Genomic DNA, 25,403 nt, shown 5'->3' with positions numbered 1-25,403 from the left:
CAAAACCTGAAAAGCTACAAAATCATTTGAATGGTATCCTTGATTAAGCTTTCCAGTTGACCACCATCCCCATACAGATGGGCGGCAAAGGTGGCGAAGGTACGGAACGGAATGAACACAAAGTTTGCATGCGTGCATGCTACTCGTTCCTCGGGAATATGCCTGTAATATAAGGGTTTACGAGGAGGTAAGGTCATTTCTTACAAAGTACCACCAGGTACTGTTGCAAACTTGCGACTGAAATAACCTCAGCAAGGAACGCCGTAAAACGTGCTGAGCTTACGGACCCGTAAAGTTTCGTCGTTTAAAACCTGTCATTTGATAAAGTTCCACAAAACGTCAATTAGACCATTAAGCAACAGTGGTGTTCCCGGAAGGCGACTACCTACAATCAGAAAAATACTTCATTCCCCCCTCCCCTCTAAAAGCAGCACATTACCGGGAGCCGGTGAAAAATAAACTTTTGCTACAAAAGGTTTTTGGGGAAAGGTGGTGGTGCCTTTTTTTTGGTTTTTGTTCAGCCTGAGGTTTTGCGGTGAAAATTGAAGGTGTGCGATTTCACCGTACCACCCCCCTCGCTACAACCGGGTGGGAAAAGTTTCCTAATTAAAAGAAAACAGTTTCGGATCGGAGTGGCAATGAAAAAAAGAAACCCCATCGACACGAACGTTTTGCCACACGTCACTGTTTTTCCGAAGAAACTCAGGTGGGAAAGTATCTTCGGCGGCCGCGTGTCTCTCTATCCTGGTCAAATTGCTGACACTTTGCCGTCTTTAATCGCACCAAGAGCTTGCAAAACGCACGCCATGTCGCTGGCTTTTCTAAATCAAGCCGATTTCCCGGGAAAGCTTCTTTGCGGTGCCTTTTGCGGTGTGTTAAGTTGTCGCTCGCTTGGAAATCACTTTTCGATTGACACTTTTTCCTGTCGCTTTTCCTGCTTTGCTGCCGCCGGCGGATGGATAGTGCGTTCGAACGAATCGCATGCGAATCGATAGCAATGATACGACTTTAATGAGAAAAGTTTTGTCTTTCAGTGTGTTTTATTCTCCTGCGCTCCACCACTAGCTGAGCTGTTTCCTTTTTCATCGCCGTGTACGCGCTGACGCTCGGTACCCGTGATTGATTGGGTGGATCGATGTCGGGTACTTATAATTTACCGGAATCCTCACCGGATATCCTCTGCTCCGACCGATGCAATGCCATTCCGGTAGTGCGCTCTGCCCCGGGACTATCCAGTCATTTATCGCTGTCAGCGTACTGGCTACAGAAGTGTCTGTCTGCGAAGTGTGGGTACGACAAGATACGACGCTGTGTGGTCAGGCGATTGGTTGAGTGTTGGATACTCGTTGCGCTTTTCCGGTGCTCCCACTTGCAGAAGAGAAAGTTTCCCATTAAAACACGATTATGGAGGCTTGATATCGGTTCGTGGAATGTGCGGACAAATTATGCAAATGCCCGCACCACCCGGGTCCACCTATGCACGAGCTTGTTTAATTTGTGTAAAACAGTGTCTGAGCTGCAGTGTCTGTGCTAGAAGAAGGGGCTTCTCGGGATATGTGAAGTACGGTGCTAGTCGGTGCATTTACGAGCTAATGAATGCTAAAGCGGACAGTGGGATGTTCACTGTCATTGTGCGCTTGTTAAGAACTCGGACTACATCGTGTGTGTGTGTGTTTTTTTTCTCCTGAAAGCAAACCTCATTAAGTTCGTTAACAAGTAGCAGTAGAAAGAAGCAATCATTTCACTGTAAAACACTCATACGATTCTTTGAAAGCTTAACAACATTGCACCTGCAGATAGAAAAGTGCTTTCGCCGTAGAATTTTCTGTTTTGTGCAATGTAGATTGCATACTTTTAGGAGGAATTCGTCGCCAGGGGCTGCACAGTTGCGCTTAACAGTGTTGTATTTTTAGCATCTTTCCAATAGCTTGTTTGTTGACAGTGTGGTAACGTGGAGGTTCTCATCGCCTAGTAGTTTGCAAAAGGGGCTTTATGTTTAGCTGTTCGTTTAATTTGTTCCATGTTGTGCCAGATTTAGCGCTTCCTTTCCGAGTGTGGCTGCCACATGGTTTCCGGCAAGAAGCTCTCCTATCATTAGCCTAGTTAGTGTGGTGATAGGGGAAAAACGGTTGCACAAAAGCGTTCCGGTTGGGTTTTACATTAGACGCAGCCTACGCAACAAAAACCAACATACCAACCCCGTCCCCGATTGAGTTTCGTTAACGAAGAAGCATCGCTGGAAGGATGCATAAAATATGGCGCTGTTGTTCAGACAGCAGGTGCACTTCTGCTTCGCCTGGTTGGTGCGCCTTGCTCGAAGGTACAGGAGGAGAGGAAGGGAAGGAGACAGGGCGAGTATATCTTCCCGTACCCGACCACCCAGGTGATGGTATCGAATTAGCGCGTCCACGTGCTGAAACTTGAGCAGGAAAAAGAACATTAAAATACAAATTGAATAGATAACAGGCGGTGGCGGCATCGTGCCACCTGGGCAAGGGGTGAGTCTTCCGAGCGCGGGCAGGCAGAGCACGACTTACGCCCCCCCCCACGTTCACGGCAAAGTGTTTGGGTGGTAGAAAATTAAAATTTAAAACATGCCCTGACTGAAAGTAATTAAAAATGTGCCTCCATTTTGTCAGTCGGGCTGGGGTCGGAACGGGTTTCGAATCCTCGTCGGTACGTTTCGTGTTTGCGGCAAAAAAGCTGTTCGGCCAGGTACGGTGGCAAAGCCATTTCCACCCATACCGTTGGGCGGTACCGGGCGGACCCTCCCTCTGTCCGCATTTCCAGCCCCGTTTTTCGTTTGGGATCGGCCCCGTCCACCCATCTTTTCCCAGGGTGTGATTTGTGTAACGAGCTTAACGAATGGCAAAATGGCGATGAAATACCTCTGCCACCTTCGAAGGCAGCCTGACTTGTGTGTCCACAGGATCGCGCTTAATTACGGCTCCCGGAGCTTCCATGCCACAGAACGGAGCAAGGGGAGAGGAGGATGGCTGTAGGAATGCAATATTGTCCGTTCGTAAGTAAAAGAAAAGGTGAAGAGAAATGTTGCGCTGGTGGAACAACATTGTGCGGCAGAAAGGTGTAGCGCATTTGTCTACGTCTTCCGGGCAATACAGCTGTAACTGTCGCTCCATGGCATGGCCTGGGTGTCTTATTGCTCACGCGGTGTTAACGCGCTTTTCGGTTGGGCCTCCCAACCACCAAACCAAACACGACAAATGGGGCAACAGCAGCACGGTTTGCAAATCGCGGCGCTGGGAATGTGTATTCGTACAGGGCGGCGTAGATTTTTATTGCACCAAACCCAAAAGTGATGACGGGTCATAAATTTCGTAATGAAGAGATTAGCCGGCACAGCTCGTTGTTTATGTTTCTTGCTTCTTGTGCGTGCCATTATGCCATGGCATTGATGAAAGCATTTGTTGCGCGGGAGCACTCACCACAGTTTACCACGTTGCCCATGGATAGTTTATTTCCCTTTTAAGCTATACAATGGCTCTGCTAAACTCTTCCATTTCATTTAAGCTCATCATTTTACAATCATTCTCCATTATTCCGGCTATTCTACGCCGAAGTAAAGAGTGACTTTGTTCGCGAATAATCGAAGATCCGTTAATACAATCTGCGTGATGGAAACGGTGTGTATCGCTTACAGTACGCTCATGGCGATCCGCGTGCATTTTCCCGTGTTTAAACTGCTGCTTCGGGTGGATTTAAGTAGATCATGCATACTTCATTAGTCCGTTTAGTGTAAAAGTGTGCTTAGTGTGCTGCGTCGTTACGTATTTCGATGACAGCCCCTACGTTCCTGCGCTGCTGGGCTGCAGCAAACACAATGATTCCGCCCGAGTTTGTGCAGCAGGAGCACACCCAACACATTGGCCCGGCCATACCAACACACACACACATACAAAGGGAAACATGATGGTGGTTTCATCGATACCGAAACGACCATTAGGTGGTGTGAGCTTTCCCGCAATGCCACGTAGTACACGCTGTTATGTTCCCGCTCGGTGGCATTTTCCTAATCTGCCGTTATGCAACTCGAACGGTGTGGGAATTCGGGACGGTGATAATGGAGAAGTTTAAAGTCCAATGAGGGCAAAATAGATAGAATGGTCTCGTCCCCCCCCCCCCTGCTGCTGTTACTACGTACGTGAGGGGGGAAAGTGTGACCGTGTGCGGAGATGGGAGCTGTAAATTGATTGTCACGCTGTTCACGGGAGCTGCACGAGTTTCAACTTAATTTGAGCTAAACTTTCCAAAACCCGGGCTACACCTCTCTCCCGGGATGGATTCATCGGATCGGAAAAGTGGCACTTTAAGTTCTCCCACTGTGCCGTCAACCCTGTGTCCTGCGTTTTTCGCTTGTAACGTATCGGAAAATGGAGCGAGAGTCGAGGCGATCATGGGACGGCGCTGGTCGATGGACGCTGGGAGAGGAAGTTTCTCCAAGTTTTCCACCATTCAATCTCTTTCGAATCCTTTCAAATCGTAACAAGAGAGAGAGAGAGAGAGAGGGGCGATTGATAGCAGGGAAATGGAGCGAAGAGGACCGATGGCAAAGCGCATTTGACAATTTCCTTTCGGTCGTGGTAAGCTTATCCATTTGCACCGTGCCCTCGCTGCGTCGCTTTCGCTTGTGACAGTTGTCAAAAGTTTGTCCTTACCACAAAATAGTTAATCCGCTGGCATTTAACGAATTGATCCTGCTGTCGGGTTTTTGTTTCCCCGGCTTGCACTTGCACGATTGGTTTTGCAGTGTTCGGTGTTTTTTTTTGTTTTTGGCTTGTGCCAGTGTGCTTCCCGGTGCATTCGGATTGTTTTTCAACAAATTCCCGGAAGTGAATCTTCGAGATGGATGAGGATTCTTTTGTTGGTTCAGCTTTTTTTGTGTGTATTTAAAGTACACTTCCTGACAAGCGCACCGTGTTGTGGTTATGGTAAGGATGGCTGTTAGTTTTTGTGTGCCTTTTTTCATCATTTTTATTTCACGCTTTTTTATGGTGGAGCCACCAGCCCACGGTGCACTTGTTGTGTCGTGCGCAACCGTGAGCCCTTGGAAACGACGGCTAGAAAAGAAGGACTGGAGGAGCGCGACCGAAGGACAAGTTGAGCTTCTTACATGGTCCCGGCAAGTGAAAGACACTGTTGCCATTATCCTTGGGCCAGGGAGACGCGTCAAGGTTTCCGAAGGCCTTTGCGTGACGTTTCTGTAAGGGCGATTATCGGCGGAGTCTATTTTCTGGTTGAGCAAATTTTTATGCCACCACTATCACCTTAGCTAAGAGCGAAACAATGTTTACGTACGTCGATGGAGAGGTGTGAAGGCGTGCATTTGTGTGTGTGTGTGTTTGGGTCGTTACACGTGGGAAAGATTTTTCATTTCGTCCCAAAAAAGTATAAAGTATGTGAAATTGGTTTTCCTCTTTCTAAAGCAAAGCACTGGCTGTACAAAAAGTGCAATGAATTTGTTTCAAACATTTTTCGAAAAATGATCAAATAAACAACCCTAATGCTTTACGCGTGGCCTTCCATTTTCCCATCCCCCTTCACGTGGCTGAGCTATGAGCTTGAGCTTTTGATGAAGCTTTTTGAGCCACGTGCCTGATTATAAGATTACGTGCGGTGGGACAACTGCTGGAGCGTCTTTTATGGAAAAGTTTGATTTATTTACAACGCTCACGGATGGCGCCCTCTGCTTCGCCGGCCGATATGAGTGCAGAAGATAAACTTCAATCAAGATTATTCAATAAGAACAAAGTTAGTCTTGCATGCTTCCCAAGCTCATATCTTAGGAGTGGTAGGGAGGTAAGAGGTTGGTTTGCCGTCCCGATGGAATTCTTTTCGTTTCACTGTCTTGACAGCAGAAGCTTTCTTTTTTACTTTCCAAATGAAATGAAGTGAACCTTGTGGCTTTCAGACAGGCTTTTTTTTGTTGGTGAGCGTTAGTCTGCTTAGCGAACCAGAGTGTTACGTACACAATTTCTTCGGTAATTTTCGGCCCTTAAAACCCCTTTCTTTCCATTCATTCCCCTTATCGCCACTTTCACCCGCTTGGGAGACAAATTTTGTCTCATATTCATGTTCGCTCAGCCGATGATGAGCCGTAGCTTGGCTTATGCTGGTGGTGCAGTGGCCGCGGTTAAAACTAAAAAAAATAAACGCGTTTAGCACAAGTACAAGTATGAGTTAAGGGGTGGGGTGGGGGGGGTGGTTTCATACAGTCTCCAACCGAGCGTCAGATTGGCTGCGATATGCGATACACAAGGGAATGAAGCCAGCAGGGCCGAAAGAAAAGCAGCCCAGCCGGCAAGCGAACGAACCCTGAGCAATGGGTAGCAATGTGGCGATAGTTTTTTAGACGCCGTTCCCTGGAGGATGGCCACTGCGACACGGCTCTTCTTGGGAAGCAGTGCTGGAAGGCGGCTGTGCGGCTGCGACCGTTCTTTTGATAAAAATCGTCTAAAGTTTTTCAATTCATTACGTGTTATCTTGCCTCTTTTAGTCGTTTTTGTTGTTGTTGCTGTTGGCGTCTGGTAGCTTGGTACGTGTAATGTTGTGTAAGGTAATATGAACCATGTTTGCATCGGTTGGTGTAGATTGAGACGTAGGCAAGTGGGTAAAGCGAAAGAGAAAGTAAAACATATTAAGCTAAGCATATTAGTAGCATAGTTATCTGCGCTCTCACCCAACACACACGGCACAGGGAATGAAGTGATTGCTGCAAAATGATAAGAACGATCGAGATTTGGCATCGAGTGTGAAGGTGAGTATGAAGTGAACACATGCTAAGGTAGGAGGTAGTGCAGCGAGTTTATAAACGCCTCGTACAATATCACAAACCATAGCTGAAAAATGGCTCTTCCCCATGAAACTCATCCATTACATCGATCGCTCTGCTGCGAGTGTGATCCAACTCGTCCCAGCAAACCATCCGAGCCAGCTGGCCGCGAGTACCAAAGTTTCCCTTGTTTTGCTAATAACGCCAACAACCATTTAAACAAATGTCTGATTAAGCATAAAAAGCATCCACAACAAAACCACAACCATTCCATTCCCGCACACTCACGACTCTTGGGCGCAACTTTTTACCGATAAAAAGGAACGAGTCGAAACCGTTTAGCGCTGCCAGTTGTCGAAGGGCGGCCGTGCTGATACGCCGATAGGGTGAAAGGAAATGTTGCGCTCGAATGAAAGCCAAGGGAGGCTGTGCGGCAAAGCGAGCGAGCAAGTGGCGCATCAAAGTCGAAAGAAAGTTGGCTTCGCACAATGGCGAGAAGAAGAATCTCATTTCCGCTTTCTCGGGTATGGCCACAAAGGCGGAACTACAAAGGCGGCTGTTTGTTTCGATCGGATCGGCGGTTGGTTGAACGGATGGATGGAGCCGGATGGTTTCTTTTTAGCTTCCCCACATTCTTCAGATATTGACGTGTGTGTGTTTGTTTGTTGGTTCGTTCTGCCACTGGCACTGTGTAGAGTGTAGTCAGCCGGAACGCATAACCTTGGCGAGTTGAGTTGGAAGTTGAATTTCGAAGATAGTTTACGACAGCTGGCGAGAGTATCGAGTGCGCTGAGTTGACTTAAGTAGCGTCGTTGGCGCGTGTTGTGGCAGTCGTTTCCATGTCTGGTCACGGCTCTACGGATTATTATGCTCGGCTGGATTGTTGTACTGGATGGAGACACGCGGCATATGCGCTGGGGGCTGGTGATGATTATACGGGAAGCTTTATTTTATTAACTTTCTTTCATTGTCGGTTTTTCGTATTTTTCTACACCAAAAGAGAGCCATTTTATGAGCGATTTCTTAACCCATGTCTTCTGAGTTAAATCCTCCGGTAAATTTACAATTTTGATACCAAATGCCAATTGTACCTTGCTTACAAGGCAAACGACCTTTGCAAATGTACTACTAAGTATGCAAGATAGAACACACAATAGACGATGTTTGTGAAAAGGTCTCATTCATCTGTTTATTCTTAGTTGAATGATATTAGACAGGGGAACACGCCATAGCATTAGCGTAACTTTAGTTCAAATCGAAAATGAAAGAGTGAGTTTTAATGCAATCGATTGTGCCAAGAACGAAGGGTAGGAAGTAACTGTGGGAAGTAAATCGATTTCTATTAAGGCAAACTTCCAGTTGACAAAAGCCCAACCCAAACTCCTTCTTTATGGGATGAGTTCGTCTGATTAAAACCTCCGTTTCGTTCGTTCGAAGCAACCCACAATCAGTTGCGAATGGGACTGTTCAGTTTTGCTTCGAGTTTGCGCTTCTACGGTCGACTTTGAACGACGTTCGCTACACGGCCCAGACTAGACCAGCGAGGTTTTGGGCGAGTGTGCTGCAATTCCCTAATTTAACCATTTTTACGATTTCACTCCCCCACTAACAAGGCGAGTTTTACGAGCTTTAAGAAAACTTCTGCTCGGCATGCGGCCCGTCCCCCTTGGGAGCATTCGCACCGCAACCTCACCGTTCGCACCGGGGAAGCGATCTTTTTGATGAACATGAAATTAGTCGATTAATCTTGGCAATCTTCTTCGAGCATTATTACCATGGATGGGAAACAGCTTTACGGAAAACTCCAACCGATCTGGTCCCGTTCCCTTCGTTGTCTCCTCCTAGAGAGTGTGCGGGTTTTAGACAGCTGGTGGATTCGAGAGCCAGCCTAAGCTGGCCGGACCGAAACGAACATCGCTCGGATCATTGGGTGCATTGCTTATGACAATGAGATCGTAAAAATTCATCCCTCGGCCAGGGTGTCGTGTCGGGTGCGGACTATTTTACGCTTCTAGCCTTTGGCTTTCCGGCCACCCAGGCTACCCGGGCGTCTCAGTGATAGGAAGCGAAAACCGATATTCTAAAGCTGTTATTTCTAAGCACAGGCCACGGTTGGGGAAGAAATCGCTGCAAGCTGTACGGTACCGGAAGGGCCCGAGCGGAAATGCCTTTGTTTGTCACAGCCATTCTCCGCTTTCCCATTCCCCCGCCGCACAGGCCATAATCTGGGCTCGATGAGGTGAGGCTCATCGCGATCATCATCGACCGTCCTTACCGGTAGCGAGACCGTGAAGTGCCATCTGCAGCCATGGAAGCAGCAAACACGGATACACATGCATTATTTATGACCTTGCGAGCATTGGAAAATTTTATGCTAATACAAACACACACACACACACACACACACACATGCAAAGGTGGTGGATTCCTTGCCTTGGAAGCTTACTGTACTGGAGATGTCATGCAAGAGACGGTGAAAGGCTGGCAGCTATCAAACGATCGTTTGCCATCGAGACGACCGGGTTTGGTGATATTATACTCTTTACCCTATACAATCCCGTTTTCCTCTACCAACACTCGTAGTGGGGTGTGCTTACGGGCACATTGTACGATACCATATCCGGTGAAAGGTAAATTTTCCATCCCGAGCGCAATGAGTATTGATTTCAGCTTCACTTTGACCGGTGCAGGGTGGAGGACGTTTTCCTCCCGCTTCAACGCTGGCTAGGAGAATGAAAAGAAAGCATTCCTGCATATTTGTAATGTGTACCATCTTTAGCTGCCAGTATTGAGCGCTTTTGTCTTACGGTGTATGCACGTTCCCGTGTGCAGCTTAGAGGAAGGGCAATTTTTCCTAGCAGCAAAGCCATTGTTGCTACAATACGACCAACGGGATGCTTTGTTCCGGTGCTTTCTGCAGGCAGTTGGGCGGTCCCGTTTAATATAGTGTGCGATGTTACCAATCAAAGAGATGTGTCTCCGATGTAGTAAGGTAGACATGTGCAAAAGCTGCCCAAGAAATGCACTTACTATGCCGGAAAGAATATTTTGAACACTTGTGGGTGGGTATGGATTGATTCGTTCTTGTTCGAACGTTAAATTTATCGGTATTGATGAATGCTAAATGAGTTGAGGTGAATAAAATAAAACGCTAAACAGCAGGATGTAATACATATTTATGTTGTATTGCATGGAAAGTTGGTAAAGTAAATGCCAATGAAAACATGCTACACATTCACATTCTAACATTTTGAAGGGTACAGTACCTGATCACAATTGCACGAAATTATTCCGCTTTGCAATCATAGTTCAAGCAATACGGACTTTTTAGACCGTTCCTCCTGAATAAAAAACAATCATAGTTCGCGTTTGTGAAGTTAATTCTCACATCACTCTTTGATGATGTTCTCTGATCTCTGAGAACTTATGTTCTCAAGCACATCTTTTCCGTTTGCTAGTGAAGATTTCCTGTTTTATCAACTATCAATGCAACTGTTTCATTATTATTATAACGCGCTCGGGCAATGTGAAGAGTTGTAGTGTGGTTCTAAGGCACAACGACAGCACGAGCCGGTGTTTTGTCATGTGTCGATCACGACTGCTGACAGATGATATGATGATGCAATTCTCTTGTAATATAAAAGCGATAAAGTCGTTCTTTTAGATGTGAAATGACTTCATCACCAGCGAAGTCATTAATATGATTCATAATAAACGTTAGTTGCTGTTGCAGTTTTTAAGAAGGAGTGCCACAAAGCTTGACGTTTTGAGTATATGGTGTGGGCTAAGTTGTATTGAAAACAAAGTAATAATAATTTTTATAATCAATAAGAGAACACATTGCGGAGTTTATCGCGGAGTTAATAATTATTTAAAAATAATTATTATTACCATTTTAAAACATTAAATTAGCAGTCAGCATAATGAAAATATATCATCTTAATTAACAAAGCATCATATTAATCATTAACTAAGGAAATATGCCGTTAGTCCAACCAATGTAGCAATTTTGAACGCAACGTGTGTGAAAATCTTTTGCAAGAGTGCAAGAGCATAAGGGTGGCCTACCATCTTCAAAGTGAGCTTGTCCAAAACCTCTCCTCTTTAAATCGAGAAGATTTGCGCAACACTCTCGACTCAGATTGAGGGATCTTCTGCACTTTGTTAGCAAACGCAGCATTAACTAATCTTTTGGCAAATTGGCGGTCTGTTTGCCACAAAGTTTCCTGCTTAATCGAGTTATTTACGTGAAGCGTGATTTCAAAGTTTTTTCCAGTGTCCCTAAAAACGATAAGAGAGGTATTAAAAAGAAAGCACTATCAGCAGGAGCAATACGATGTTATAACATAACATACATTGCAATATATTTTACATCATCCCGGAGCATCAACCACCTTTAACAGTAAGAGATAAACAAATGTTTAGAAAAATAGATTGTAGAAATATATGCTGCTGATGACTTTCTCTCATTTGGTGAAAGTATGCTGCAATAAAAATCATCTTTTTATCGAACAGTTAAGAATTCTAAAGATTGCATCACCATTCAAATGAAAATATAGTAAAAAATGTTGAGATTTTAGATATGTTTACAGCCAGGTACGAATATTTTGTATTCTATTGATGCAGCCTTGTGACCTTTGAAATGAAAATTATTTTAGCACAGATAGTTTAAGATCAAGTTTAGACAACTAAGTATTTAACTAATGAAATTAAAACAGTCGAGTAATATGAGCAGGGCATTTGTAGATTTGAAATGACATGCATCTTTAGTGAATCGAATATAACTTTTTTAAGACAAAAAAAACAGCATTTTCCAAATCACTTCAACATTGGAACTGGCTAATTTCAAGTCTGGAAAATAAGCTCAAAACAAATTATTTTGTTTTTAAAATTGTTACACTATTTTTCAATTTTGATATAGGCCATTTGTATCTGTAATTTTGGCAGGCTGTCGCCACTTGTTCAAAGATTTATGTATTGCTTTTCAATGGTAGGGATTTAGTTGTAGGATTTTGATACAATATTATGAAAGATAAGCTGGCTGTGGACCCCAATCGATTCTTCGAGATGAAAATATGAAATCAATCGTAAGTGTGTAATTTAAAAAAAAATGTAGTAGATTACAATGAATACTTACCATTTCCGATTTATAATATATTGAATAAACTTAAAAACTGGATGTTCTAAATTGCATGCGTAGCCAAACCTAAGAGCAATGTCTATGCGCCTAGATTCGTCGTAGATTTTCTGCAGTCGAGAGAAAATTAAATGTCGATGTGTCTTATTAAGTCTTATTTATCTAACTAATCTAAGTTTGCATTTAAAAATATGAACATTGAGTTGTAGATTTATCAAGGGTGCATCGTAACCTGTACTAATGAAATGTTACGAATTTCCGCTGAATTTCGATATGATACTGTAGTACGACAACCGTTCCAACATACTCCAGCTGCGACCCATTCATGTTTTCTGGACCGACATGACGCAAAAGCTCTAAGCCAACAATCTTGCCTCGAAACATGACGAAGAACGTTCATTTTTTTCAATGCAAACTTTATACTATACAATACAAACCATAACGTCTACAATTGCAGAAGCCGATATTAGGTTAGCCAAGGAAATTGGCACTATGATCAGAAAACTTCCAACGGTCAGTACAGAAAACCAGCTGTCAAGTCTCTTGTCTGCCAATTAAGGTCAAGCAGTGTGTTGGCAATAGATATTGACGCTAATGTCGTATTTGTCATGCTTTCAGTACTATTAGACGCCAAAGACTTTATTTCAAAGTTTAAAAATACAGCTTGAACGTAAAATACGTACGCAAATACTATAAATATGTATGCGTGATTCAAAATGTAGAGTATAATTTTCCCCATAACAATTTCTAGTGCATAAATGTTCTTAGCCGACCACTTCCAGCTGGCAAAGAATCGTTTTGCGTTGATTCCCGCGAGAAGAATGCAACAGATCAGCTGGTTCAATTGGTTGTATGCAATAAATGTAAAATACATCAAACTTAGTATCATCACTATTTCTATCAACATTGTGATTGACTTTTTCGGCAATAATCGGAAAAGATGTTTGCGACTTGTATCGCAAAAGTACTTGAAGTAACCGAAGTTCAGAACGAATTCGAATACAAAGAGACCAAACAGGAAAATAAATTCACACAAGATAAACCAGCTAGAATTGTTCAAAACGAACATTAACATAAACGGAACTAGTCTTATGCATCTAAAAAAACACACAAATGGCGTTACTGGTGGGTCCCGAATGTAAAGTAAGGTAGATATCACTGGATGTTCAATAAGCTGCTGACGTATTTTTTCCTCGGAATGTGAAATATTGCACACATTGGTGAACTCCATCAATGCAGGTCGCATGCTTTTATAGGATATATCTTGTGTTGAGTGTGTAAAGTATTGCTCGTTTCCCTCGTGCTTGGGGGGAGCAAAGTTGCTCAACATGACGTAAACAATAGGTGAGTTTGCACCATGCTCATCCGCTATCCTGGGACTAGTGTAGACACAGGAATCAAAGTGTCGCACCAGCACCATTGGGTCAATTTGGCTAATCGTGTAAACGCCAAATATGTCCCTTCCACCTATGTAAGCACCTTTCTGAAGGAGCAGCTCCTGCACGTGCTTCAGTTTCAAGGTGGCCGCATAGTGCAAAGCAGTATAATCCCAACCATCTCTTTCGTCGATGTCGAATTGAGGATAGGTCAGGCATAGCTTTAAGCATTTGAAAAACCGACACTCGGGATCCGATCCAGTTACACGCTGTACCAAAAACGACAGCCATGTTTTCTTGGTTATCCGGGACTCTATTCCAGCCGCTGGGAGTATTTGGAATATATATTCCAATATTTCAAAGCATCCGCGTTCAAAACAAATGGCAAGTACTTTCTTGGATATGTATGGTGAGGTTTGTGGGCTTGCGTGCGATTCAATGATTTGTTTAGCCCTCTCCAAGTTGCCACAGGTGATGGCATTCTCTAATAACATGTGGTTATCCACAGTCTCAGTCTCAGTCTCAGGTAAGCCACTTGCAGTCACCGTTACGAAGGGTTCAATTCCTTGCATAAACTCAGCCAGGATCTCGGTTTCCTGCTTCCGTCTTGCTAAACGTTTCTCTAGGTTAGCTGTATCTATAGTGGCCCCGTGTTTGTGTAACAATTTTATGCATTCAATACTTTTGGCGAAGGTATCGACGGAGAGTTCGTCAGCGTGTGATGGACATATAAAATCAATTGCGCTATTGCCATCATCGGACAGTTGATTAACGTTGACTTCGTGCCGTATTAGCAGTAACTTCAAATTGTTGATGTCTCGTGATTTTGCTGCTAGATGTATCGGGTACTCCCCTCGGCAGGATTTCTGTAAGATACTCATACTATGATTTTTTCTTTTCATTCTGTTCAATCATTAAGTTGTTCCACATTGAGCGCGATTGCAAAATTGCCATGCTGTCAGTCCTATGAGTTGGTTGCAAAACTGTCATAATCATTTTCGGATATGAATCGGTGCAATCGAAGCGCAAGCGTTTCTTCAAATATGCAACACCGTTTTCCGTCAAGATCTGCCTGTACCACTAGTGGACTTGGCTTTCAGTGAAATACTGATTCCATGCAATCGCAACTCCGCTGTGATCTCGCTCAAAGTGGAACGTACTATACACCAACACTGACCTGATGAGCGAGAGCACCATTATCTAGACACTCTTTGATGAAGTTTTCACTGTTTGGTTGGGTTAAAACAATCTCAAACACCGATTGTACGACTGTCGCCAGGATGGTTTGTAATTGTGGATCATTTTTTAGCGTATTAAGAATCCATTGGAACGAAAACAAGTCTTGATTTTCAAAACAGTTTTTCAACATCCTCTAAATAAACATAAATCATCAATAGAATCACATTCTACAATATATTGCAAATGACTAACTACTTGGAATATTTGTAATTGTTGAGCCATATTTTGCAGCCACGAAGCACATAGAAATTTCACTTGTTTAGAAAAGAATGTTTGCAACTGACTGGACGGTGGAAGGCACTAAACTAGTTGAATTTCAAATTCGACTGGCTAATTATGCCATCGTTCGCTTACTCTGTAGTTCTTGCAAAGAGAGTATAAATAGCAAGTTGTTATCAGCCATAAAGTAAGTAACTGCCATGAGAGTCTTATCAATTTAGTGAATAACGTTTCAACGCTGATCCGATGAAACAAACGCGACACAAAAACCTCAATAAAGATTTTTTAGCAGAATGCAAATGTTTGCAATTGTATCATACATAGTTAAGGAATGTAATCATAACCTCCATGACATTTAGCGAAATTTTGGTTACAAAAATCGCCCCCTTCCCTTCCAAAGTAAAAAAAATCCCTTTTGGTGGGTATTCCCCACCAGTTGAAAACCGCTGGCCTAGGGCCTACCACAGTTGTTGCGTGAAATACGAAGAATTTAATGATAAGATTGAAGTGACTCACTCATTCTGAGCTAGCATTTGCATTTTTGAAAGCGATCTTAATGTCATTGAAAACACTTGATTTACATTTTGGTACATATTTATTACTTAACTTAACTTACTTAATTTATGAGATGAGATTGGAGGTTGGAGGAGAGGTCTTACAAGCCACCTTTACCAAAATACCTACGCACCGTAAGGACAACAACAAGAAGTATCGCATTGATTCAGACCAATTGATTCCGATCCACACAAGGAACAAGGACTTACACTTCGATGCTCGGAACTCTTTCGTGGGATGGACGTATCTATACTGCGTTCATGGTGCTTTATGCGATGCAACAGAGAGTGATCGGATGGTGTCCGTTCAACGATATATTTGACGATAGGATATTTGAGGATTCTTCAACCTGAGCATTATCAATGTGCACAGTCTGCACCTTGGGAGCACCAATGCCTAAAAGGGGTACTTCTAAACGCAGCTGGATAGGGAGTACGACCGCTGCCCGAAACACGGTGTGAAGATCGTCACCGGAAACCTTAATGCACAGGTCATACGGTTCCCGATGAAATGCATCAGATGATCGTGAGGATTTGGGTACAGGAAGAACTGCCGGAGGAGTGGAAGCTGAGTGTCACTCACCATAGACTGGGTTCAAAAGGTTGGCAGGCTGGATTGCTCGAACTATCGAGCCATTGCAGTCCTTAATGCCACCTGCAAGAGCCTGTCCCAGATCCTGTTCTGCAGAATTGCGCCACTTGCTACAAATTTCGTTGGCAGCTACCAAGCTGGGTTTGTTGAAGGCAAATCCACCACCGATCAAAATTTTATTCTACGGCAGATCCTCCAGAAGAGCGGACAGCAAAAGATCCTTATGCACCACCTGTTCATCGACTTCAAGGCAGCCTACGACACCATAGACCACAAACAGCAATGGAACATCATGCCGCGGCTCCACATTCGTAGGAAGTTGATCCGGCTGTTTGAGGTCACCATGAACGGGGTGCATCGTGAACAGGGTGAATCGTTCGAATCTCACCAGACCCTGTGGGGTCTGAGGCAAGGTGACGGATTCTCCAGCCTGCTCTTCAATATCACACTGGAAGGTGTCTTTCGAAGCGCGGGGCTAGACAACGACATCCGTGGCACGATCCTCTACCGGTCTCTCCAATGTATTGGATGAGATCGAGAAGACTTCGAGGCCGCACGAAATGTGAGATGTCCTCTATGACCACGAGTCATGAACCATTCGAGCGGAGGATGCAAACGCGCTAGGTTTGTTTGAGCGACGCATTAGCTGGAGTTTGTGAGGAATAGGATGAATCAAGAGCTTCCTGAGCTCAGTGCAGCGTACAGCTCTGTACGGCGAACTAAGCATCCTTACGGTGGCAAAGTTTAGCAGGATACTATGTGTTATGTTTGAAACGTTTCTTTATTTATAAAACAATTTTCGACAGTTGGACAGTTGACGCTCCCGAACACCTTTACCCGGTACTGTTCCGTGGTAGCAGACGGTTTTTAAGCGTTACACAACGGCCAAATACCTCGCGGTCAGCTTGGCCGTTGGGCCCGGAACACTTATGGATTACTTAGATTATTATCACCACGTTATATGCTATCCTAGACTAAGCAGAGTTACCCTAGTTCTAGACAATTCTTCAATATTTAGGAATTTGTTCAACCGGGTTGTTTCTTCTTTGGTGATTTTTTAAATAAAGTCTATCGTACTTATCACAAACATATCCGTACAGGCCAGAGACTGAACTGTGAACTGTAAACTTTGCTTGTAGTTTAACTGAACTGTTTTTAATCAACCAGCACAACAACAACAAAACAATCCTCATGTGATTTCATCAGCAAACGCAGCATCTATTAATAATTTGGTAAATTTGTCGTCTGCTTTCCATAAAATTTCCGGCTTCTCGGCTTCGTCGTTTACTCTGTGAAGTTCTATTTCATGGTTTCGTCCAGTGTACCTAACAAAAAATGAGAAAAGTATTAAAAACCAGTACTGTACTACTGACAGGAACACGCACGGCACGTGAAACATACATTGCAATGTATTGGACATTATTGCGGTTCCTGAGCGAGAAACACCTGCAATATGAATGCGTAGAAATAGGTTAAATAAACAATCAACAAAAGTCAATTATTTTGTGTGGGTTAGTTACAGTTTAGCTTTTGAAGATTTACTACTGATAGTGTTCACTGCTCTATTTGATCGCCACCAACTCAGCCGAGAGCTCCTCCACCTTTAAAATGAAAAGACAATGATATGTTTGACGAGATAGGCTTTGGAGGTTTAAGGTGGAATCTTACTTTTCTTTCACATATTTTGACATTCCTCTCCATAGCTCAACGGCCGGATGCTCTGGCACAAAAGCGTTGCTAATCCTGAGAGCGATTTTTACACACCTCGATCGAGCGGTGAGTTCCTGCAATCAACATGCAAGGAATTGTAATATGTTGTGTTCAGAAATCCATCCATCCTACCCATCTACCATACCGTTACTTACCGAAACATCTGTAATTGCTAAAGCAGTTATTATGTTCGCCAAAGCAATTGGCACTAAAATAAGAAAACTTACAAAACCAACTCGATAAAATGGCAAGTCTATGTTCTTATCCAACACAATTATCTTTCCTGTTAGGAATGAAAAGTAACCAAACGCAAATTAGCTATTGGACGCAACAAGTAACAAGCATACTAACAGGAACAAGGAATGAAGGAGTCTTACCATCAAACATCGCCAGTTGGTCGATCAATTTCGCGGTTTTGGATATTGACTCAATGGTCGTATTACTCGTATTAGTCGAACTAGCAGTGTTGTTCGGCAGTACAAACGTTTGCCCAAAGTTTGAGTCGTGCACGTAAACGGAGAGCGCAAATATTCCAAATATTAACGAACATATAAAAAAGTTGCATATAATCTTCGTCACAACTATGTCTAGTGAATGGATTTTCTCAGCTAAACAGTCCCAGCTGGCAATGAATCGTTTAGTAGCGAATCCTGCAAGTAGGATGCAACAGCTCAGCTGATTGACCTTGCTGTATTCCAAAGATGTGAAATATATTAAACACGCTATCAAAACTATCTCCACCAGCATGGTGAAGAGGATTGTTAGATTAGGCACCGATTGGAATTTGTTTTTGATGCGTTTATCAAAAAAGTGCGTGATGTAACTGGCATTCAGAATACATTCGAATATGAAGAGACAAATGAGCAGAACCGATTCGCACCAGATAAACCACCGGCTGTCCCAGGGTACAAATAATAAGACAGCCGGTACTAATCTGATAAATCTCAACAACAGTCTCACTGTAGTCGGTGGTGGCTCACGAATGTAAAGAAAAGTAGCAATTACTGGATGTTCAAGGAGCTGCTGTCGAGCTTTTTTTTCTTTTTCATTTAACTGGGACAATTTGGACACATTGGTGAACTCCATCAATGCAGGTCGCATGCTTTTATACGATACATCTACATTTGATTTGCTTTTAGGACTCGCATTGTTTTCCTCGTGTTTGAGGGGAGCAAAATTGCTCAACATGACGTAAACAATAGGTGAGTTTGCACCATGCTCATCCGCTATCCTGGGGCTAGTGTAGACACAGGAATCAAAGTGTCGCACCAGCACCAGTGGGTCGATTTGGCTAATCGTGTAAACGCCAGATATGTCCCTTCCACCTATGTAAGCACCTTTCTGAAGGAGCAGCTCCTGCACGTGCTTCAGTTTCAAGGTGGCCGCATAGTGCAAAGCAGTATAATCCCAACCATTTCTTTCGTCGATGTCGAATTGAGGATAGGTCAGGCATAGCTTTAAGCATTTGAAAAACCGACACTCGGGATCCGATCCAGTTACACGCTGTACCAAAAACGACAGCAATGTTTTCTTGGTTATCCGGGACTCTATTCCAGCCGCTGGGAGTATTTGGAATATGTATTCCAACATTTCAAAGCATCCGCGTTCAAAGCAAATGGTAAGTATTTTCTTGGATATGTATGGTGAGGTTTGTGGGCTTGCGTGCGATTCAATGATATGTTTAGCCCTCTCCAAGTTCCCACAGGTGATGGCATTCTCCAATAACACAGTCTCAGTCTCAGTCTCAGGTAAGCCACTTGCAGCCACCGTTACGAAGGGTTCAATTCCTTGCATAAATTCAGCCAGGATCTCGGTTTCCTGCTTCAACTTTGCTAAACGTTTCGCTAGGTTAGAGGTATCTATAGTGGCCCCGTGTTTGAGTAACAGATTTATGCATTCAATACTTTTGGCGAAGGTATCGGCGGAGAGTTCGTCAGCGTGTGATGGACATATAAAATCAATTGCGCTATTGCCATCATCGGACAGTTGATTAACGTTGACTTCGTGCCGTATTAGCAGTAGCTCTATATTGTTGATGTCTCGTGACTTTGCTGCTAAATGTATCGGGTACTCCCCTCGGCCGGATTTCTGTAAGATACTCATATTATTGAACCTTACTATTCATTCTGTTAAATCATAAATTCCATATTGAGCGCTTCGATTACCATGCTGTTAGCCCCATCAGTTTGTTGCAAAACTGCCAAAATCGCTGTGATCACGCTCAATGTGGAACGGACTATGCATCATTACTTATTACCTTATTAACCCGAGCTCCATGAGCTAGACATGCTTGTAGATATGTTTTACTGTTTGGCTCGGTTAAAGCAGCCTCAAACACAGATTGTACGATGGCTGGTTTTAGTGCAGAATTTTTTGTTCGATTTAGGATTTGTGTGAATTCAGCGTGTCTTTTGAATCGAAAACTATTGAGCAGATCATTCTTGATACAAGCAGCATCCTCTTCATTTATGTTGTACAGCATTTTTACAGTATGCTTTAACATTTAATCTGTTTTATGCACTTTTTAAAATGTATGTAATTGTATGTATAACGCAGCTACGTGAGAACCAAGCAGTGAGAGTAATTAAATGATGACGACTTCCGGTTTTTTATGTTTATTATCTCCTTCTTAATGTATGATTAACAAAAGAAACACTGATGAGCACTTTTTTAGGTTGTGTTTTTTTTCCTTTTCCTCCGATTTATTTTTGGCTTTGAACAATTGTTGTATGGCACTGTTGGTGTTTTCCCACACAACATTGTCTCACAAGAGTTTGAGACAAACTAACGCTATAGAGATAAGCTCGTTCAAATCAGCCAGCCTGCTGCGCAAAGCGATCGAAAACGCTCTGAATCTTTTCCCATATGATCCCAGTGCGTGCTCTAGTGATGGGCAAAACGGCTCCTCATCCATGGCTCCGAACCAACGACTCCGGAGCCGGGTGTTTTTACAGATATTTTCTAGTAGAATATGCCGCCTTAAAACGCGGCTATTCTATGTTACATAACATGTGGCTTAATATGTGATGCATGTTTTACAAATTATGAACAAAATCGAAACTATTTGAGGAGTTTCGGCTGCACCCACGGCTCCAGAGCTGGTTTCAACACAGTGGACCAAAAACAAAACCTTTTCAAAGAGGTTTCAATCGAGACAAATTCGTAAATAACCGAGTAATTCATGTTAAAAGGAATTCATAAAAAAAAAGATAAGTTCTGAATATTGTTAAAAAATACGGGACAAACGAATTCTACACAACGTCATGCATGTCAATACTGCAATCACATCGGGTGTTAGATTCCATACTTGCGAGAAGATTTATTCGTTTTTTACGCTATCATACCCCTCTATTGAACCGTTAGTCCGGAGCCGTTGAAGCGGAGCCGTGGGTGCGGAGATGGCTCCGGCGCCGTTGGTGCGCTCCGAAACGCCCATCACTAGTGTGCTCAGAGTGTTTGCATCATGCGCTTGAATGGTCCAGTACGCGTGTCCGTAGTGCGTGTTTAACGATGTAAGGCAATCCGTTCATTTGTTTGCATTGCGTCGTTGCAGGAACTGTGGCACTCGTCTTGGAGAATTCGTCCAATACATACCTTTGTCATACACAGTCGGTTGGCCTCACTTATGGTTTGTAAGTAAGTATAAGTAGGTATCAAATAGGATGATGAACGATTTCCGACGAAATTTCGAAACGAAAAATGCTACAATCCTGTGTATGTAATATGGTGAAGATTTATTCGAATCGTTCAGAAACGTATTGCATTGTTTTGTCGGCCAAATTCAACGTTCGATTATCAAACTGGGACCAGCAGGCAAGTGAAGCTCATGTGAAGTAGAATAAACGAATAAAGGTTCAGTGAAATGATAACACCGTGTGGGATGGGGATGGGAAGTGGTTTAAATAATAAAGTGAAATTAATATACATTAATATTAAAAGACTGAAAGCGATGGTGCTGCAGTTAATGGCAATAAACCAGAGAGTTTATTTGTTTCAAGACAGAGGGAAAATGTCACTTTTTACCGAAGCAGGATATACACAGCATTCAAAGATGTCGTATTCATCCTACTAAATATGTATAAATGCAGCGTGTGTTGAACTGTTACTGATTCTTAGGATTTATTTTCAATGTAACGTGTAATGAGTCAAAGAAGAAGAAAAAACGCTGATACGCTGAATACATAACCTTCATCTGAGGGGAGCTTCATTGGCTCCATTGCTCTATCAGCAGAAATCCGAATAATAAAGGATGTTGACTGGGATTTTTTAATGAGATCAACGTGTTATCACTGTTATAAGAAGGGGATGCTTACAGTCTATCAGAGTTGTTGTGCTTTCGTAAAATAAAATTGTAAACACACGTCATGCCATATTAATGCAATAACTGGACGTCAATTAGGTTGTAGGCTTCTTTCTTCTTACTTTCTGCCATTTCTTACTACATTTCTACATTTCTGCGAGACACCGTTTTATTTTCAAGGCACACTAGATTTGAATATGCAACGAAGTGCCCAATCGTGTGACGGTGTATTAGTGAGGAAGACCACAATAAGCCCACCTGTTATATACACTCACTACGGTTATTTAAGTTACATGAAATATAGCCAGAAAAAGTCATAATTGATAGATGGCAATCAGTGTAACGCTCAACTATTTGTTTTGGATCTGTAAATCAAATAAAATATGATTAATGACTCATGTTTCCTAGAACAGCTCAGAATGCAGGCAATACGAATGTCCTGCATTCATAGCGAGCGAGCGTTATCAAATTAAGAGAATTTATTTGATAGCCACGATGTCCAAAGTGGCGGATGTTGGTTATCATCATATTTCCGTACGCAAAAAAAGTGGTTGAAATAAAAATTGAACTAGTATAGAAGGCACAACTTCTTCTTCTTCTTCTATGGCTCAACAACCGTTGTCGGTCAAGGCCTGCCTGTACCCACTTGTGGGCTTGGCTTTCAGTGACTAATTGGTTCACCCCATAGCAGGATAGTCAGTCCTACGTATGGTGGCACGGTCTATTTGGGGATTGAACCCATGACGGGCATGTTGTTAAGTCGTACGAGTTGACGACTGTACTATCTAGACCGGCTAAACTAAGGCAACTATAGGCAACTATAGAAGGCACAACTATACCAACATATTGTAGTTAGACTTAACATTATAAGCAAAGTTTTTGCTGTTGACCTACTATCAGTAATAATACGGAATGGAGAGGGAGGGGGGGGGGTCTGAGTGGGTCAAGCTGATTAGGAAGTTACACGTGGCAAGATTAAATTTTTATTAATTGGTTTAAAACCAAACGATTCGAAGTAACCCTCTTGTCATCTGATTTGTTATAAAGTTGCATTAAAGCAACGTATTTTCTTTCCTTGAAATGCTTGAATGCCATCGTTTCAGAGTTTTTTTTTTAAATTTTGTTGCTCAAGATTTCAGTACATTGCTATTTACAGATAGATAATTCAATAAATCAGATTTAACGCAATACATTATTTAAACAGAAAAAAAGACATATGATGAATTTTCAATAAAGAAGTACAAATACAGCCCATTGTTGCTGCAAAGCAAAATTCCAAAATGATGCTTTACTTTTATTTAATGCTCAATGCTGATCAAAGAGTAGAAACATAGCGAAAATCATTAGCAGCTATTTATTTACTCATCGCTGTTGTGAACAGGCGTGCCGAGCCCTGAACTCCTCGTAGCAGTTGCGCTCGATCGCTGGACGTTGCGCGCACGCACACTACGACGCACACACTAGCGATACGCGCTTTGTGTTGTGAGTTTGTGCAGAGCGCACAAAAGGAAGTGAATTAGGCTGTGTAGGGCTGATGGCAGTGGCGTATTTAACGGTAAGCAAAGTAAGCAATTGCGGGGGGCCCCGTCAATGAGGGGCCCCGGAATCTTTAGTCCATTATCCATAACAGTTGATAGAATATGGCACTGCATTAGCAAGGAGGGCCCCGTGGGTGATGGGCGTTGGGGCCTCGCGCTAGACGAACTCCGGCACCCCTCCCCCCCCCCCCGGCAGCAACCAAATTTAAGTTGAAATGTTACATAATCAAAGACAGATGCCGTGTACCCCCCAGTAATCATGTACAAAGGAGCCTCAACACTTCTTACTGCTTAGGGCCCCCGACACTGTAAACCCGCTGCTGGCTGACGGTGCGTTGCGTGTGCGGGGCATAGTCCTATTTTTTTTGTTTTTGGGGTTTTATATTGTTTATTACAGTGGAACGCCATTTGTACGAAGTTTTGAATGACATGGATAGTGAGTCCAAGTAGTATAGAACATCGATTATGCGGGGTCGCTAAACCGTGGACATAAATTTGACCACTTTTCAAGCGCGGCGAACATTTGCAGCGTTGGTCAAGTTGCTAAACAATATTTTTGTACAGCTTTTTAGTGTCTAGCGATATGTTTGAGCTTCATTTGTGTGCATGAACAATTGTTAAACCTATAGTTATTGATTCAAATGATGTTTTACTATTGATTGACCGATCAACCGGCTACCACTCGGTCCCAAGCTACCCGTATAATCAACGTTTTACTCTTTGTTTATTTGCTACATTAGGTTTAGGGATTTAGGGATTTAGGGATTTTTTTAAAAATTTAGGTAAATATCACTTTTTTCAAATATCTTTCTCTGCGAGCAATGTCATCGATTCTCAATAACAAGGATATATGGACAGCCGGATAGACGGTACTCGGCTAACAGCGTCCTACTTTTAATTATTTTGTTAATAAACCGAGTGTATTCAAAACATAAAACTTACGCGTTAAATCGTTACTATCCACGCAGATCGACAGATTCGACGATTCCCGTCATTCACAGTCCCGTCATTGCTCGACGACAGCAATTTGCTTACCTGTGCTGACTAAATAAATAGTACCGTGCCAATGTGTACGATTGAACCATCCCGGACGTGTCTTACCCTACTGAAAGTTCTCTGTGGGAAGGAATTTACAAATCGCTACACCTCACTGTGGTTGTGTTTCCTCCCAAAGTAGTGACAGGCCTTTGTTTCGCCCCGAACGAAAGTAAATTGTGTGTAAATTGTTTAAAATTGTAGATTACACCATCACCCAATTACGTGCGGATGCATGAAGCCTTTCGTACATGAAGATGTTTCCGTGCCTCTTCGGATGATGAGCAGCTGCCTCCCACAGAGCAAGAGGAATCACCGCACGGGGTGACATTTGAATATTCAATGTAATCACAACCGACCCCATCCGACCAACAACGATCTGAAAGGCGTTCAAAAACAATTCACTGCACTTGAAAAGATTGCCCAAAGTTGCCTTCACCAGGAGCTTTGCGGCTAGGGAAAGAAAGAGCACCATTACTCCAGCACACTGGGCACAGTATAATGTATTTTGAGAATTTTCAAAACCTTATCCAGGATCCAGACATCGGGAAGAGTGTGAGGACGGTCTTCATTAGAGCTAAATCGATAACAAGGCTCATCACGCTGCTGGCCTTCCGTCCGTTGCTTCTCTACAAGTGGATTTGATGATCCCTGAAATCGGCATAACGATGAAACGTGTCCCGGTTCTCCCCCTCCACCCCCCAGGATAAAGGGGACTTTTGACATCAAGCGGAAGTAGTAGGTCACGGGAAACTCGTCGAGAATGTACCAAGTAGTGGGATGGAATTGCGCAAAATAAAAAAAAAAAAACAAAAATAACGAAACAGAACTGTATGTTTATGCATGAGTAGAACAATATTCATAAAGCTTCATAAATAAACATGCATTCCATCGTTTCCATCGTCGGAAAAGG

The 25,403-nt window shown here is 43.0% G+C and overlaps 1 protein-coding gene and 2 long non-coding RNA genes across 7 annotated transcripts; 1 reads left to right on the top strand and 2 right to left on the bottom strand.

Annotated features, from left to right (window-relative positions):
* Positions 1-9,954: 9,954 nt before the first annotated feature.
* Positions 9,955-12,478, bottom strand: LOC120893858. The gene is made up of 4 exons (XR_005738156.1): positions 12,365-12,478; positions 11,928-12,037; positions 11,146-11,184; positions 9,955-11,071 (listed from the first exon to the last, which is right to left on the bottom strand). It is a non-coding gene; the product is annotated as an uncharacterized LOC120893858 (long non-coding RNA).
* A 4,191-nt stretch (positions 12,479-16,669) lies between these two features.
* Positions 16,670-20,421, bottom strand: LOC120893856. Of its 3 annotated transcripts, XM_040295996.1 has the most exons (8): positions 20,284-20,419; positions 19,875-20,173; positions 17,995-19,705; positions 17,773-17,900; positions 17,576-17,691; positions 17,428-17,508; positions 17,309-17,353; positions 16,670-17,232 (listed from the first exon to the last, which is right to left on the bottom strand). In XM_040295996.1, the coding sequence occupies exons 2-8, from the start codon at positions 20,118-20,120 to the stop codon at positions 17,097-17,099; spliced, it is 2,463 nt and encodes an 820-aa protein (XP_040151930.1). In that variant the 5' UTR covers positions 20,121-20,173; positions 20,284-20,419; the 3' UTR covers positions 16,670-17,096. The 3 variants fall into 3 exon arrangements, with proteins under 3 accessions (XP_040151930.1, XP_040151931.1, XP_040151929.1); XM_040295997.1 differs by having other exon boundaries at positions 19,783-20,421; XM_040295995.1 differs by having other exon boundaries at positions 19,875-20,421.
* Positions 20,422-20,944: 523 nt separating this feature from the next.
* On the top strand, positions 20,945-25,314 carry LOC120908618. 3 transcript variants are annotated; one of them, XR_005741158.1, is made up of 2 exons: positions 20,945-21,263; positions 24,424-25,314. It is a non-coding gene; the product is annotated as an uncharacterized LOC120908618 (long non-coding RNA). The 3 variants fall into 3 exon arrangements; XR_005741157.1 differs by having other exon boundaries at positions 20,960-21,253; XR_005741159.1 differs by lacking the exon at positions 20,945-21,263 and adding an exon at positions 22,603-23,472.
* The last annotated feature ends 89 nt before the right edge of the window (positions 25,315-25,403 follow it).

This window comes from Anopheles arabiensis, chromosome 2 (assembly GCF_016920715.1).
Source record: "Anopheles arabiensis isolate DONGOLA chromosome 2, AaraD3, whole genome shotgun sequence".
Classification (NCBI taxonomy): domain Eukaryota; kingdom Metazoa; phylum Arthropoda; class Insecta; order Diptera; family Culicidae; genus Anopheles; species Anopheles arabiensis.
The sequence above is the reverse complement of the archived record's forward strand: the minus strand, read 5'-3'. Positions and strand labels throughout refer to the sequence as shown.

Excerpts from the sequence above, each read along its gene's own strand:
- LOC120893856 (XM_040295995.1), bottom strand. The coding sequence starts at position 20,120 with ATGTTAAAGCATACTGTAAAAATGCTGTACAACATAAATGAAGAGGAT. Across the intron at positions 19,706-19,874 it reads ATGGAGCTCGGGTTAATAAG|AAATCCGGCCGAGGGGAGTA; the intron begins GTAATAAGTAAT and ends AGTATCTTACAG. Across the intron at positions 17,692-17,772 it reads TAGCAATTACAGATGTTTCG|GAACTCACCGCTCGATCGAG; the intron begins GTAAGTAACGGT and ends TGTTGATTGCAG.